Source organism: Aureobasidium subglaciale (assembly GCF_000721755.1).
Source record: "Aureobasidium subglaciale EXF-2481 unplaced genomic scaffold scaffold_49, whole genome shotgun sequence".
Taxonomy (NCBI): domain Eukaryota; kingdom Fungi; phylum Ascomycota; class Dothideomycetes; order Dothideales; family Saccotheciaceae; genus Aureobasidium; species Aureobasidium subglaciale.
The window spans coordinates 21,583-33,858 of record NW_013566946.1 but is presented as its reverse complement, the minus strand read 5'-3'; the positions used below and the strand labels follow the sequence as shown (position 1 = coordinate 33,858).

General features: G+C 48.8%; 4 protein-coding genes across 4 annotated transcripts; 2 read left to right on the top strand and 2 right to left on the bottom strand.

Moving 5' to 3' along the window:
• Window positions 1–1,245: 1,245 nt before the first annotated feature.
• AUEXF2481DRAFT_579436 (uncharacterized protein) lies at window positions 1,246–2,176 on the top strand. Its single transcript, XM_013483242.1, has one exon. The coding sequence runs from the start codon at window positions 1,399–1,401 to the stop codon at window positions 2,092–2,094; it is 696 nt and encodes a 231-aa protein (XP_013338696.1). The 5' UTR covers window positions 1,246–1,398; the 3' UTR covers window positions 2,095–2,176.
• AUEXF2481DRAFT_45318 (uncharacterized protein) lies at window positions 1,886–2,755 on the top strand. The gene has a single exon (XM_013483241.1). The coding sequence runs from the start codon at window positions 2,259–2,261 to the stop codon at window positions 2,493–2,495; it is 237 nt and encodes a 78-aa protein (XP_013338695.1). The 5' UTR covers window positions 1,886–2,258; the 3' UTR covers window positions 2,496–2,755.
• A 1,371-nt stretch (window positions 2,756–4,126) lies between these two features.
• AUEXF2481DRAFT_579455 (uncharacterized protein) lies at window positions 4,127–6,408 on the bottom strand. The gene is made up of 3 exons (XM_013483240.1): window positions 6,173–6,408; window positions 4,596–5,995; window positions 4,127–4,539 (listed from the first exon to the last, which is right to left on the bottom strand). The coding sequence occupies exons 2-3, from the start codon at window positions 5,976–5,978 to the stop codon at window positions 4,465–4,467; spliced, it is 1,458 nt and encodes a 485-aa protein (XP_013338694.1). The 5' UTR covers window positions 5,979–5,995; window positions 6,173–6,408; the 3' UTR covers window positions 4,127–4,464.
• A 1,037-nt stretch (window positions 6,409–7,445) lies between these two features.
• AUEXF2481DRAFT_71771 (uncharacterized protein) lies at window positions 7,446–11,345 on the bottom strand (the record flags this gene model as incomplete). Its single annotated transcript, XM_013483239.1, has 1 exon — window positions 7,446–11,345. One exon carries the CDS (start codon window positions 11,343–11,345, stop codon window positions 7,446–7,448), a length of 3,900 nt encoding a protein of 1,299 aa, XP_013338693.1.
• Window positions 11,346–12,276: the final 931 nt, after the last annotated feature.

Genomic DNA, 12,276 nt, shown 5'->3' with positions numbered 1-12,276 from the left:
TAACGCTCGCCGTAAGTCGCGCTCCTCCTAATCTAATAAAGACCGTTACTACTAAATAGCGGCAAGACGTTCTTATAGACAGACCTTTTCTTATTTCATTAAAGACTATTCTTCCTCAGAAATACGGATGTTATAATCCGAATTATTATAGCGATAACAGTAGTTGCATTTCCTAGAACGAATATAGACGCGACACATAAGGCTGGTTTGTCGGCAATATTAGTAGGTAAGAGGCATAACGTTACTAAACGAATTAATGAAATTAGTAAGAGCAAGACGACGATTAGTACTAGAGGAAGTTACAGGTTTAGAAACAGTAGAAGGCCGAGATTTGGGTCTTATAGCCTTTAGCATATTAAAAGAAGCTTTAAGGGTAAAGCTCTATAAGGGGAAGGGTAGTGTTACGAGCTAAGTTAAGCGTAACGGGATTTACGACGATCATTACCGGATACGGGATCCTGCTCTAAGGATTCCGCTAAGAACCTGGATCTCTATAGAGCACACTATATAAGGCTGCTGCCTCCTGCACCCTGCTCTATACGATCTCTCGTTCTCTCTACTCCCTCTAGATTACACAGAATAATAGAGCATACAGAGTAACGTGTATACACTCATTATCTATTAAGTATATAGGTAGGCAGGACGACCTTAGGTAGTCCTACGTTTAACTTAATTAGTTATTCTAACAGTCCCTTTAGTATACACTACTTTATATACTACCTGCTTTACTTCGCTTAACACTCCGCTTCACGAGTCTAACCCCGTAACCTGTTATCTTATCTAAGATAGTTAGCCATAACATAATTGTACACTAGTCTCGATACCTAACGTGGCCTTAAGATACCATTTTACAACTCGGAGACAGGGTCGGTCATCTAGCAACTTTAGATTATAAGGACAGGGTAATTATTAAGTAGACTGATAACATTACGATTACGATGCTTAGGCACATTATTTTAACTCTCTCTTCTTAATCTTTTACTCTTCGTGTTTTTATGCTACTAAGTGCCTCTTTCTTAAGATGTGTAAAGATTTGAGATGCTACATATAACGTTTATAAAAGCGTATATGCCTAACACCTGGTCTTCTAAGTCTAATGTAGAAGGTGAAATCCTTCGCCGAGGTAGCTCGATTTTGCGGCCGCAAGTCGAACTGTGCAGCTAGCGTCCTGTTGCTAATCACTCGGCCTCATTATTTCGGTTGCTTTAGCAAATTGTCGACACGTGCTTCAAGCGTCGTCGTATCGCTAGCCAGTAACATTTCGTCCACAATGTATCACTCCTGTCTAGCAGCGTAATCTCGACTTTGTTATTACTATACACCTTTGCCCTTTCGACAAAGACGACCAGCAGACAGACTTGCTCGAAGGGAAAAGCAACAGAAATTGAGACCATTAACATGCGTATCCCAACTTTCTTCCTCCGAACAACACCACGCCTTTTACTCTTCCAGACTTTGATCGCCTGGTTGTGTATCCGCTCTCACTTTCTACCTCTTCCCTCCACCCTCACCTTTGCCCTCACAACAACACTAGGCTCCTACATCAACACCACAAAAGACATTCTGGACAGCAGATTCAGCTTCCCCCTCCCCTGGGAAACCTCCTTCTTCCTGCCCGCAATCCTGGATGCTTGGATCATCGCCGAAATGCCCGACCTTGCCATCCTATTAGGCACGCATCCCTGCGACCAAAGATTCGAAACCCGGGATCCACAAACAGGCATCTGCACACGTGTTCTAGCTTCCCAATGCTTTTCCTTTGCCTCCATGTATTCCCCTCGTCTGAAGAACTCATCCATGGGCTTCCAAATCCTGGAAGCGTGTGAGCAACTCTACCATACCACTGCTGGGGAAGAAATTGCTCATGTGACCCAATGTCACAAAGGAGAAGGAGATGGCGAAGATGATTCGTTGATGAGGTTTGTGGGTTGTGTCAAGGTGATGGAGTACTGGGAGCGGAAGAAGGGGATTTGTGGAAAGCAGCAGCCGTTTCTTAGGTGTGTGGGTGAGTATGGTGCGTTTGAGGAGGTTGTACCTATTCTGGAGGCATTGAGGGAGAAGAGAGATAGAAGGGAGGGGAAAGTGGCTATCTGAGTGGGCGAGAAAGAGACGGGGAAGTTAGAGAATGGTGGAGTTGCAGTGGTATTGTCATGGAATCACAGCCTTTTGAAAGGTTGAAAAGTCGGAAAACGGCAAGACAACCAGCAGATGGACTCAAGGCCGGCCAAAGCATCATTCATCAGGCCCAGAGGTAACACATGGACCTCTACTTGGAAGCAGCAGAGCGTCATGATATACCTCAGCATGTTCTGCGGATACTCGTTACGAGTGGTACTTCATCTCAACAAAGCCTCGCTCACAACCCATCACACTTCGCCTTTACAAACCGACCTACACCTTCCACCCGCTACTTAATCCCTTCACCTTCCATCCCATCCAGCGAAACAAAACCACCTTTACCCCTGAGCCCTGCCCATACCTTCAAGAAAGGCTAAAGGAATAAGAAGGGAAAGAGCCAACCCGCAAAGCAAGGCTCTCGTCATCAAATGTTAGTCAGCCAGCTCATCACAGACGAAAACTCAGGGGAGCATCGCACACCTCAAGGCCGCTAGTCCTGCCCCCGTCATCTAACTCACCAATCCAATACGAAAAAACCTTCTCTCGTCACCAAACCACCTTGGAACACATGCATCGAGTACGGCTGAATTTTGGGTTGCAACATGATTGAGCCAAAACCAGGGAGCATTGCAATCCAAGCACATGTGGACAAGAAAGAAATGGCTCAGAGAAAGACCATCCAGACGCTCTTTTTTTTCTTTTCGCACCTACACACTATCAAGAGCTTTTTGAATCGAACATCAAAAAAGATCACGCCTTGCTCGTCGACTTTGTAGACGCCTTTCAAAGTCAGACCTAGTTCCACCCCCTCGCGTATCGTCCCAAGTATCCTCGACAACGATGACGAAAAATTCTGCTGTAGATCCGCAATTTTGTCGAAGGTTTTTTTTTTTTTGAACCTTTGCTTGGATAACTGTTGTTACGACTATCGGGAGAGAAAGAGACTACATGTCTGCGTTATCTTGACCTCTTCTTCTCTCTCGATGTAAAGCCATCTCGACATTTAAAGGGTACTGATAGTAGAGATAAAGAGAGAAAGGCGTTGCTTTGGATGTACATCATCTTCCATCGTCAATGTGTTTTTTTTTTTTTCTCTTCGTCTTTTCAGAGTTTTAATGTCTTGTGTGTGAGGGGGATTTGATTCGAGAGTGTTGTCAAAGAGCAAAGAAACGATTTCATACATCGTTGCCCGAGATGTAGCACACATTGCGGTCGTCATCAATCGCGATGGCGGCCCAACCGTACTCACCGTCGGGGCGGATGGATGTGACGATAGTGATCTTCTTCTCGGGGAGCAGGATCTCGAGGTCGGCTACTTATGGGTTATTTCATCTGACTGTGTCGTAAGAAACAACGTTCAGTCTACTTACCAGTGATCTGAGCGCGCAGACCGAGAATGTTGTTCTCAGAGGACATTGTGCGTGGTATATATCTGTAGCTTGTTTGTGTGCAGAGAATATAGCGTGTGCATTGCGCGATAGGTGAACAATAAGACTAAGATATTGTTGTTGTTGTTGTGATCGAGGATAGTGCAGAAAGTGCCGACAATGTAGTTTTAAGAGCTGAACTCGGTGAGAGAAGGGACCCAATGAGATATTATACCGAGTGAGAGACGCGGAAATCAAGTGAGAGTCGGTTCTTGGTATGCTAATGTGTAGAGGTTGTGGTATCATATACGAGCGTTTCGGATAAAACCAAGATAGATCAGGTTGTAAAGTGTTGCAACAGATTCGCCAGAAAGGACAAGTCTGGATCGATTCTCGAGGACATTGGCCATCACATAAAACCAGTCTCTGTTGGATGGCAGTCGCGAAAGCGACGTAGACCTAGGATGTTTGTCGTATTCAGAGGAACATGACGATGTGCGCACAGTAAATCTTCTTGTGTTGAGTTATAGAGAATCGCTTGAGTATGCATGTGCTGCCGGGCTTGCTGTTCTGTGCTTATTGTGGTTGGTGAGCGTTCCCCACCAGGTATTGATGCCTTTTTCATGTGTTATGCTGGAAAGTGGGTGGCAGTAGGTAGAAGCAGATATATTTCGGTGTCAAGCAGCTGAACGTGAGACAGGCAAGGAAGATATAGTTGTGACAGACAAGTAAACAGTAAAACAGGAGAATTGTGTATGCATCTATTTCAAGCGAGAAGTCTTGCCGTAGCCCCAAGTCTTTTTGGTACAAGTATAGAAAAACAAACGCCATCGCTCTATTTGACACTTTTTCCAGATTTTGTTTTGTTTGGAGGTTGGTTACCGTGTCTTGTTTCTTTGTCGCACTGGGTTTATTCCTCGAAAAGGGGGAAGTGGCGACGTTTGAGATGGGAAGGGTACCGAGGTAGGGATTTGGTGATTTATTGGTTGCCGAACATGGACTCGACCATTTCACCGCCGCGGATGGCGAGCACGGAGAGGAGGGAGTCACTCAGCTAGAACGGTCAAGGTCAGTAAAGGCAGAAGAGGGAGAGAAGGAAGTGAAACTTACACCATGGGTACCCTCGTTGCAACCCTGCAGCCAGACGCCGGAGTCCTTGGCCACAGCGCCTTGCTCAAATTGCACCTTGTACTCGCGATTGACAGTCCACTTCTGCCCAGGCTTATCACCACCAGGCATCATAGGTCTGACCTTGGACAGCAACTGCTCGTGGTGATCTCTTCTGTAACCACTGGCGATCATGACCAAGTCGACATCCAGAGACTCGTTGGTAGAGCCCTTGGCACGTCTGAACTTTGCAGTGTCGTTTCTGATGTGTAGACGCACACGGTCGTTGGGTAGCTCGGTCACATTCTCGACTTCGCGGTGGTTGAGCAGGCGTTGGGGCCACTTGGACTCGTCGTCGCCGTGAACCAGACGCTGAGTATACAGGCAGTCGTACATGTGTTCCAGCAGCTCAAGACGAACGACACCATAGTTGGTGGCCTTGTCCATCTTGATGGCCTGAGCACGAACGGCGGGATCTTGGTTGAAGGTGTCATCGGTACGCTCCGGATCGAAGACCTCGTTGACAAAGGGCGAGTCGTCCGAGGGTCTGAGAGCGGCGCCTCTGATCAAGAGGTAGGCCTTTGAGTTGGGGAACTGAGTAGGGATGTTCTGGAAGATCTCGGCAGCCGATTGACCAGAGCCAATGACGGCGATGTTAAGAGGAGCGTTGCGGTCGAGGAAGATGCGCGAGGAAAGAGTCCAGTATTGGGATGAGTGGACGATGCGAGGGTGGTGCTGGGGGAAGGCCTCGGGGATTCTAGGGTGGCCGCCGACAGCAACAACGACACGTTTCGTACGGCGGAAGCCGAGTTCGCGCGTGTGAATGTTGCGAGATGTGATTGTCCATGTTGTCACGCCCTCGGCGCTGTTGGCCTGGCTATCAGGCGAGATGTCGACCACCTCTTCTCCGTACGAAACCAAGCTCTGGAACCAGCCAGCACACCAGCGAAGGTAGTCCTCGTACTCGATGCGACGGGGCAGGAAAGTGCCGAGGTTGGTGAACTGCACCAGACGCTTGTTCTCGTGCAGGTAGTTGAGGAAGGTGAATTCGCTGCGAGGGTTGCGCATCGTCGCCATGTCCTTGATGAAGGAGATTTGCATCTTTGCACCAGGAATCTGCATGCCGGCGTGCCATGCAAAGTGTTCTTGTCTCTCGAGGAAGGCGACCTTGGGCTGTGTCTTGAGCTGCGCTTGCTGCTTTCCCGTCTGCTTGGTGGAATCGTGCAGAGCAACTGCGATTGCCAGTGCGGCAGGACCGAAGCCTACGCAGACTACATCGTGTACATCGTCTTGTGGTGTTGGGTGGAGGTGTGTCCTGAACTTGGAGCCAATGCGCTCAGGAACACTCTCGAGAGCCATTTCGGGGACGTCGGCGTGTGGTGCCATTGGAGTGTCTATGTCGTCTTCTTTGGTGCGTGTCAGTCGGGACATAGGTGCCATATAACTTTGCGTGTCTCGTTGACGACAAGATACATAAAATTCAGGTCCAACAGAGACAAGAACTCGTCGCAATCTTTCAAACGTTGACGGTGAATTGATCGCTGTTGCTGCTGCCACTGGAATTGTGCAGGAGGACTTACCAGGCTTATGTCCGTTCGTGTGCAAAAAGTATATTTTCTCAAATCGACAATCTTCAAGCTGATGTATGACGACAAGATCGCTGGCGGACACAAGGAAGAAGAAACCGTCAAGTGGAAAGAGGAAGGTATGTCACTCTGGACGGCAATAAATTGTTGGTATCGTCTGACTTTCTGTCTCTCGTCGCAAAGCTCGGTCGAGCAGGGCGAGCAGGCCACTTTATTCCCTTTCATCGTTGACTTTGACACCGTCAGTGCTTCTCCCACAAAAGACAGACCATCATGGTCGCTGCGTGCTGTTGTCTTGGCCCTCGCGTGTTTGTGGAACGGCTAGAGATGAAAATTCTGCATCTAATCAGTCTAATCAGATCAGATCAGGGATCGATTCGCGACACGGCGGGGACAGCAAACGAGCGCCAAATCACGGACCTCCTTCTCTAGCTGCAGGGCAAGCAAGGGTTTCCATAGCCGCTTCCTTTGTCACGAGCAAAGAAAAGTTTGGTCCTGTCATGGCTTGCAGTGACTTTTCGTAGTCTTCAAGAAGTGCATGTTCAGCTGACCTCTGTTCTGCCAATCGCTACGGCGGAACGAGGCATCTTGATGGTATAGCTCTCTCAAAGCAAAGGACATGCTTGTCGTTTGGTCGCAGTCGTTCCGTGCCACGATGCACATGTCCCGCCGTCATCGGAGGGCTCGTACCGCTGTCCTCCTCCCTACCATCGCACATACCGGTGGCGCCCGATTTTAAGTTATCTGATCCGCTCTGCAGCGCACAGATCCTGATCCCATGAGCCATCGCATACTTTCACTCTACTTGTTCTACGCGCCATGCGGTCAAAACGTAGCGGTGATTGTTTCTGTTGGGCCGAGCAAACGCCCTAGCTTGTCAGGCTGTTCATGAGGTCGATCATGGCTTCATTTTTGTAGGTAAGGAAAAGCAGGGATGACTCTCACAATGTGTGAGTTAGGAACAATTGTCCCACCAGCTTTTGAGAATTCAAACCAGGTTCTTGCGAGGAAACGGTAGAGAAAGCATGTTGTTTCGAGCCCTCTCGGTGGGCACTCTATCACGTCTGGTGATGCCTTGAACGTGTCAATCTCAGCTACTGGAGAAAAGCACGCCATGTTTTGCTCCGAAAGGCACCTGCCTTTTCCGGAACCACTTTTGATCCGCCAAAAACGCCTCGCTGGTGCTACATACAGAGTCGAAGAACTAAGAATGCAAAAACACAGATCGTGACCCATAATAAGAACAAAGGAAAGAATCATGCAACCCTCATGCTAGCGTTTGTGCCTTCACCATGCCTGCGTATAGACCTCCTTGAGCGACGAGCTCGGCATGACTACCGACTTCCTGGATACGTCCGTCGTCGAAAACGAATATCCTGTCAGCATTCTGTACGGTGGAGAGTCGATGTGCTACAACAATAGTCGTTCTACCCACACTTGCACCGTCAACAGCTTCTTTGATTTGTTGCTCAGAGTGAGCATCAAGAGCAGAGGTATACTCGTCGAGAAGCAGTACCTCGGGTGACCGGATCAATGCTCTAGCCACGGCAATACGTTGCTTCTGTCCTCCTGATAGCTTGGAGCCATTGGTACCACACTCCGTGTTATAGCCCTCGGGTAGACTCATAATGAACTCATGAATACCACACTTTTCGCAGATTTCCTCAATGTCCGCTCGAGTTGCCGTTTGATCTGGTGCAGCGCCCAAGCCGATGTTGTACGAAATAGACCCAGGAAAGAGGTCTGGCTCTTGAGGCACAAGGCCTAGACGACCTCGGTGTTTTGACACGGCTACCTCACGTATGTCTTGGCCGTCTAAGAGGACACTCCCGGTCGTCGGATCGTAGAAACGCTGCAAAAGTGTGAGAACGGTCGACTTGCCTGCTCCGCTAGGACCGACAAGTGCAATAAACTCTCCTGGTTTGATGGAAATGTTCACATTCTGCAGCGCTGGATGTTGAGGCTTAGAAGGGTAACACAGACTGACATCCTTGAACTCTATCCAGCCCCCAGAAAAAGAGTCAGGCTTGTCATCGAGGGTCGGGATGGTCTCATCAGGGATTGGCTTTCGTGCAGATTCCTTGCTGTCATCAGTCACGATAGATGGTTTCTGATCGTGCAAACCGAAAACATTGCGAGCAGCCACCCCAGCCCGTGACATCTCTGGCGACAAGCTGAAAATTTGTCCAGCGCTCTGGGCAGAAAAAAGCAGAGCGGGGAGAACGATGAAGAACTCCAACTGACCGTACGTGCCATTTCTCACTTGTCGAGCACCCCACCAGTAAGCAAGGGCATACACAAAGTAAGTGATGGAGAAGCTCAGCGCAAGCAGAGTGTTCGAGATTAGCGTGAATCGGATACCTTTCTCATAAGGCTTGCGGACTGCCTCGTTGAACGACTTTGAGACACCACGCTCTCTGCCAAGAGATGCAATGGTTCTGATGCCTCTGCAAGCCTCTGCCGCGATAGAAGCGGCGTCGTTATATGCAGACCTGTGTCTGTTCTCTGCAAGAGCGAGCACTCGTAGTCTTACATATCCAGCCATGATCATGACAGGGACGGCGGCTAGCAAGACGACAGCAATCTTCCATGCAACGACATGAGCCAAGATGATGCCACCGGTGATTGATACGCACACCGTAAAGATAGTACCAATGGCAACACCAGACAGACAAGCGAGTTGACCAGCATCAGAATTGAGACTGCTCATGACCGAAGAGACTGAGCGACCCGAGAACCACTGCATATCTTGACGTAAAATGCTGACGAGGGAGATATGTTGAACCTTGGCGATAAAGTGCGAAGAGACCACACCAAAACAGCAGCCGTTGAGAGCATACGAGAAAAACGCAATCAACGCTATAATGAAGAACATGAGCGAGAAGAAGTCTGCCCTGTCCCTGAAGTTCGGACTTTCCAGATCGTTCAAGACTGAAATGAGATTACCAAAGACGATGGCTTCACCAAGGATGATGCCGCCAGAGATGATGGAAGCAGTAAGACCGAGGGCGATGATCGGGGAGTCCGAATTGGCCAGACGAAGACATCTTAGCAAAAGCTGCCAAAATCCCGCCTTCTTGACTGGTTTCTCTTTGGATTTCGTCTCTGTCAGGGGTATCTCAGGGTCGCTAGAGGCCGAATCATCCTTTGGTTTGAGTACACTTTCCAGACTAGTACTCGCTGGAGAGACCTCCGCTGATGAGTCATCCGTACCGTTTAGCTGTTGTGCCTGAATGAGATTGCTGTATGCCCCGTCCAGCTGCATGAGCTCGTCGTGGTTGCCTTGTTCAATGACTTTTCCTGCACCCATGAGCACAATATTGGGAGAGTCTGACACGGTGGACAGCCGATGTGCTACCATGACTACCGTTGTACCCGCTGCAGCAACTTTCTTGACCGCATCCATGATCAGCATCTCACTGTTTGCATCCAGAGCCGCAGTAGGCTCGTCAAGTAGGAGTAGTGACGGTCTCTTGACCAGCGCGCGTGCCAAGCATATGCGTTGTGTTTGACCGCCACTGAGCTGCGTGTAACCTCCGTTGCCGACGCGAGTGTGAATGCCTTGGGGTAAGAAATCGATAAAGTCAAGATTCGCTGACTTGGCGGCTTCAGTGCACCTTTCCATGACAGTGTCTTGTTCTAGAGAGTGTTCACCGAGTCCGTAACCGATATTTTCCAAAACCGAACCAGAGAATAAGACTGAGTCTTGATCGACCAAGGCGGTATATTTTCTCAAGCTGTTGATGTTGAAGACTTTGATATCTTGTCCTCCGATGAGTAGCTCTCCAGATGATATGTCGTATAATCGTAGAAGTAATGAAACAAGAGTACTTTTACCACAGCCGCTGGTACCAACAATGGCATTCATCTGCCCGGCCTTGAGTGTTAGATTCAGGCCATCTAGCGCACGAGCTGTCGTCCTTGCAGGATAGACAAAGTTGACATCACGGAAAGCTATGTCGGCCTTCATGTCGTCTTCTGTTGCTTGTTGACCGTTCTTGGAGTAGACGTCAATGTCCGTATGCGGCTGATTGAGAATCTCATATACACTCTCTCCGGCAGCTGCAGCACTCGCAAAACATCCAAGGAATGGTCCAAACTGACCAACAACGAATGAAGCATCTATGATTAGAAAGACCACAGCATAGACAGTTCCTGCATTGTTTGTGCCTGACTCTGCTGCCAACCGTGATCCCTCCCAAAACGCCAATGCGTTGGCACTGTACGCAGTAAAGTAGACCAGGCCAAGCATAAGAGCAGCAGAAATGGATTTTCGAATTGCGCATCCGGATGACAGCTTGAGAAGGCGATAGTGTTCCTCGCTGAGCTTGTCGGCCATCCCGAAAGCTTGGACAACCTTGACGGCATGGATAGCGCTTTCAGCAACCCTACCTGCCGCTTCGGTGTGCTGTGTAGCCGCTTTTGTGTACTTCGCGATCCTGGAAGAGCCGCTGACAACGATGATAGTCATGAGAGGAATAACGGCAGCGAACAAAATTCCGGTAAGTTTTGCATTCAGGATGAATCCTACAATAAATGCCGCAACGAAATAGCTGATTGACTGAATGAAGATGCCAACTTTCTCGGAAGTCCCTATCTGGATAGCTTCAATCTTTTCGGTCAATAGATTGGTGATGTCCGGGTCATTGATATCGAAGTACGCCTGCTCAAGACCAAGCAGACGCTCTACAAGAGTCACACGGAAGCAACGCGAAATTCTTTCTCCGGTCAAGCCCCAGGCGATTGCGTAACCAGTCGTGACAATGAAGTACCCACACGCGACTCCGATGAGTTGGTACAGCCTGTCGCGCAACACATCCTCTGGCGGTGGAAACGACGTAATGATTTGTCCGAAGATGTAGCCAATGATGGGAAGCGGAGTACCTGCAGCGATGGCCAGAATTATGCCAGCACCCAGAATTGCCCGCGACTCTGCATCCTTGACCAGTCTGAATAGATCCAGGTAAGAGCTCTTGAACGGATTGCTACCAATGAGTTGTTTTATCCATTTCCGAGAAACAAAGACAAATTCAGCGTGCCATGATCGTGGATGAGCTGAATTCAATGTTGCAGTCTCAAAGTTGCGTTCTGCTTCGATGGTGGCCATCGAGGGTCGCGAGAGTCCGTAATCAGATGAGGCTGTTTGTCTGCCATCAACAGTAGACATAGTATCTTGGAGCGCCCTTCTCCTATATGACGCAGGTCGGAACTCGAAATACCCTCGGATGAGATTTGCATACACTTTTTCGGCACTAAAGTTCTTTTTTCGTAAAGGAGGCTACCTTAAGCTTCAAGCCTCAAACGCACCGTATTCTCTAGAGTGCCAACACTTCGGAGAATAGAGCAAACACGTGGTCCTGTCAATATAGCATTGCGCACATCGAGGTGAGGGAGAGGTATTTGCAACAGATACATGCGATGCTGAAAGAATTGACACCCGAGGTTGCATGGCCATGCTCCATCCATGACATTTTTTTTTGCTGATCACCTACTGCTTCGGCAGGTCGGAAGAGAATTGTTTTACGATGCGTACGAAAGCCGGACGGCAGCTGTGACCGTGTTAAGCTTACGATTGACAGTGACATGCTCACCAGCTGTCGATCATTGGACGAGAAGAATGGTTAGAGCGAGTCTTGTGCATTTGGAAGCGTGGTCCTCCTGCACGGCGCGGTTTATCAGATCCGTACCGGCTGATTGTGATGTCAGTGGCTAGTAATGATCGTCATGACCTTAGATTATTTTATCAGATGGATGAGCAAATGATCTGATAAAATTTTGTCCAAGCAATTGGCAAGTAAAATGTTCAACCGACGAGAACAGTGCTCGTCCGTCTTGGATGTTCAAGGAAACGCGATGCGAGACTGGTGCGTGGATTGTGCGGACCAATAAAGATGGCTGTTGCTCACCCAGTCGTTATGGTGTGAGGATCTTCACCTGTTGATGGATTTGAGAACTTTGCTCCCCGTAGCCTTGTTTTCCGCAACTGCCAATAGCCGGCGAGAAGTCGAATTCAGCAGATTTGGAACTGACAACCATTTTGCTGTACAACTGAGTTCTGTACCCCTCGCGAGCTTGTAAAGCGTTGTCATCGGTGTTCC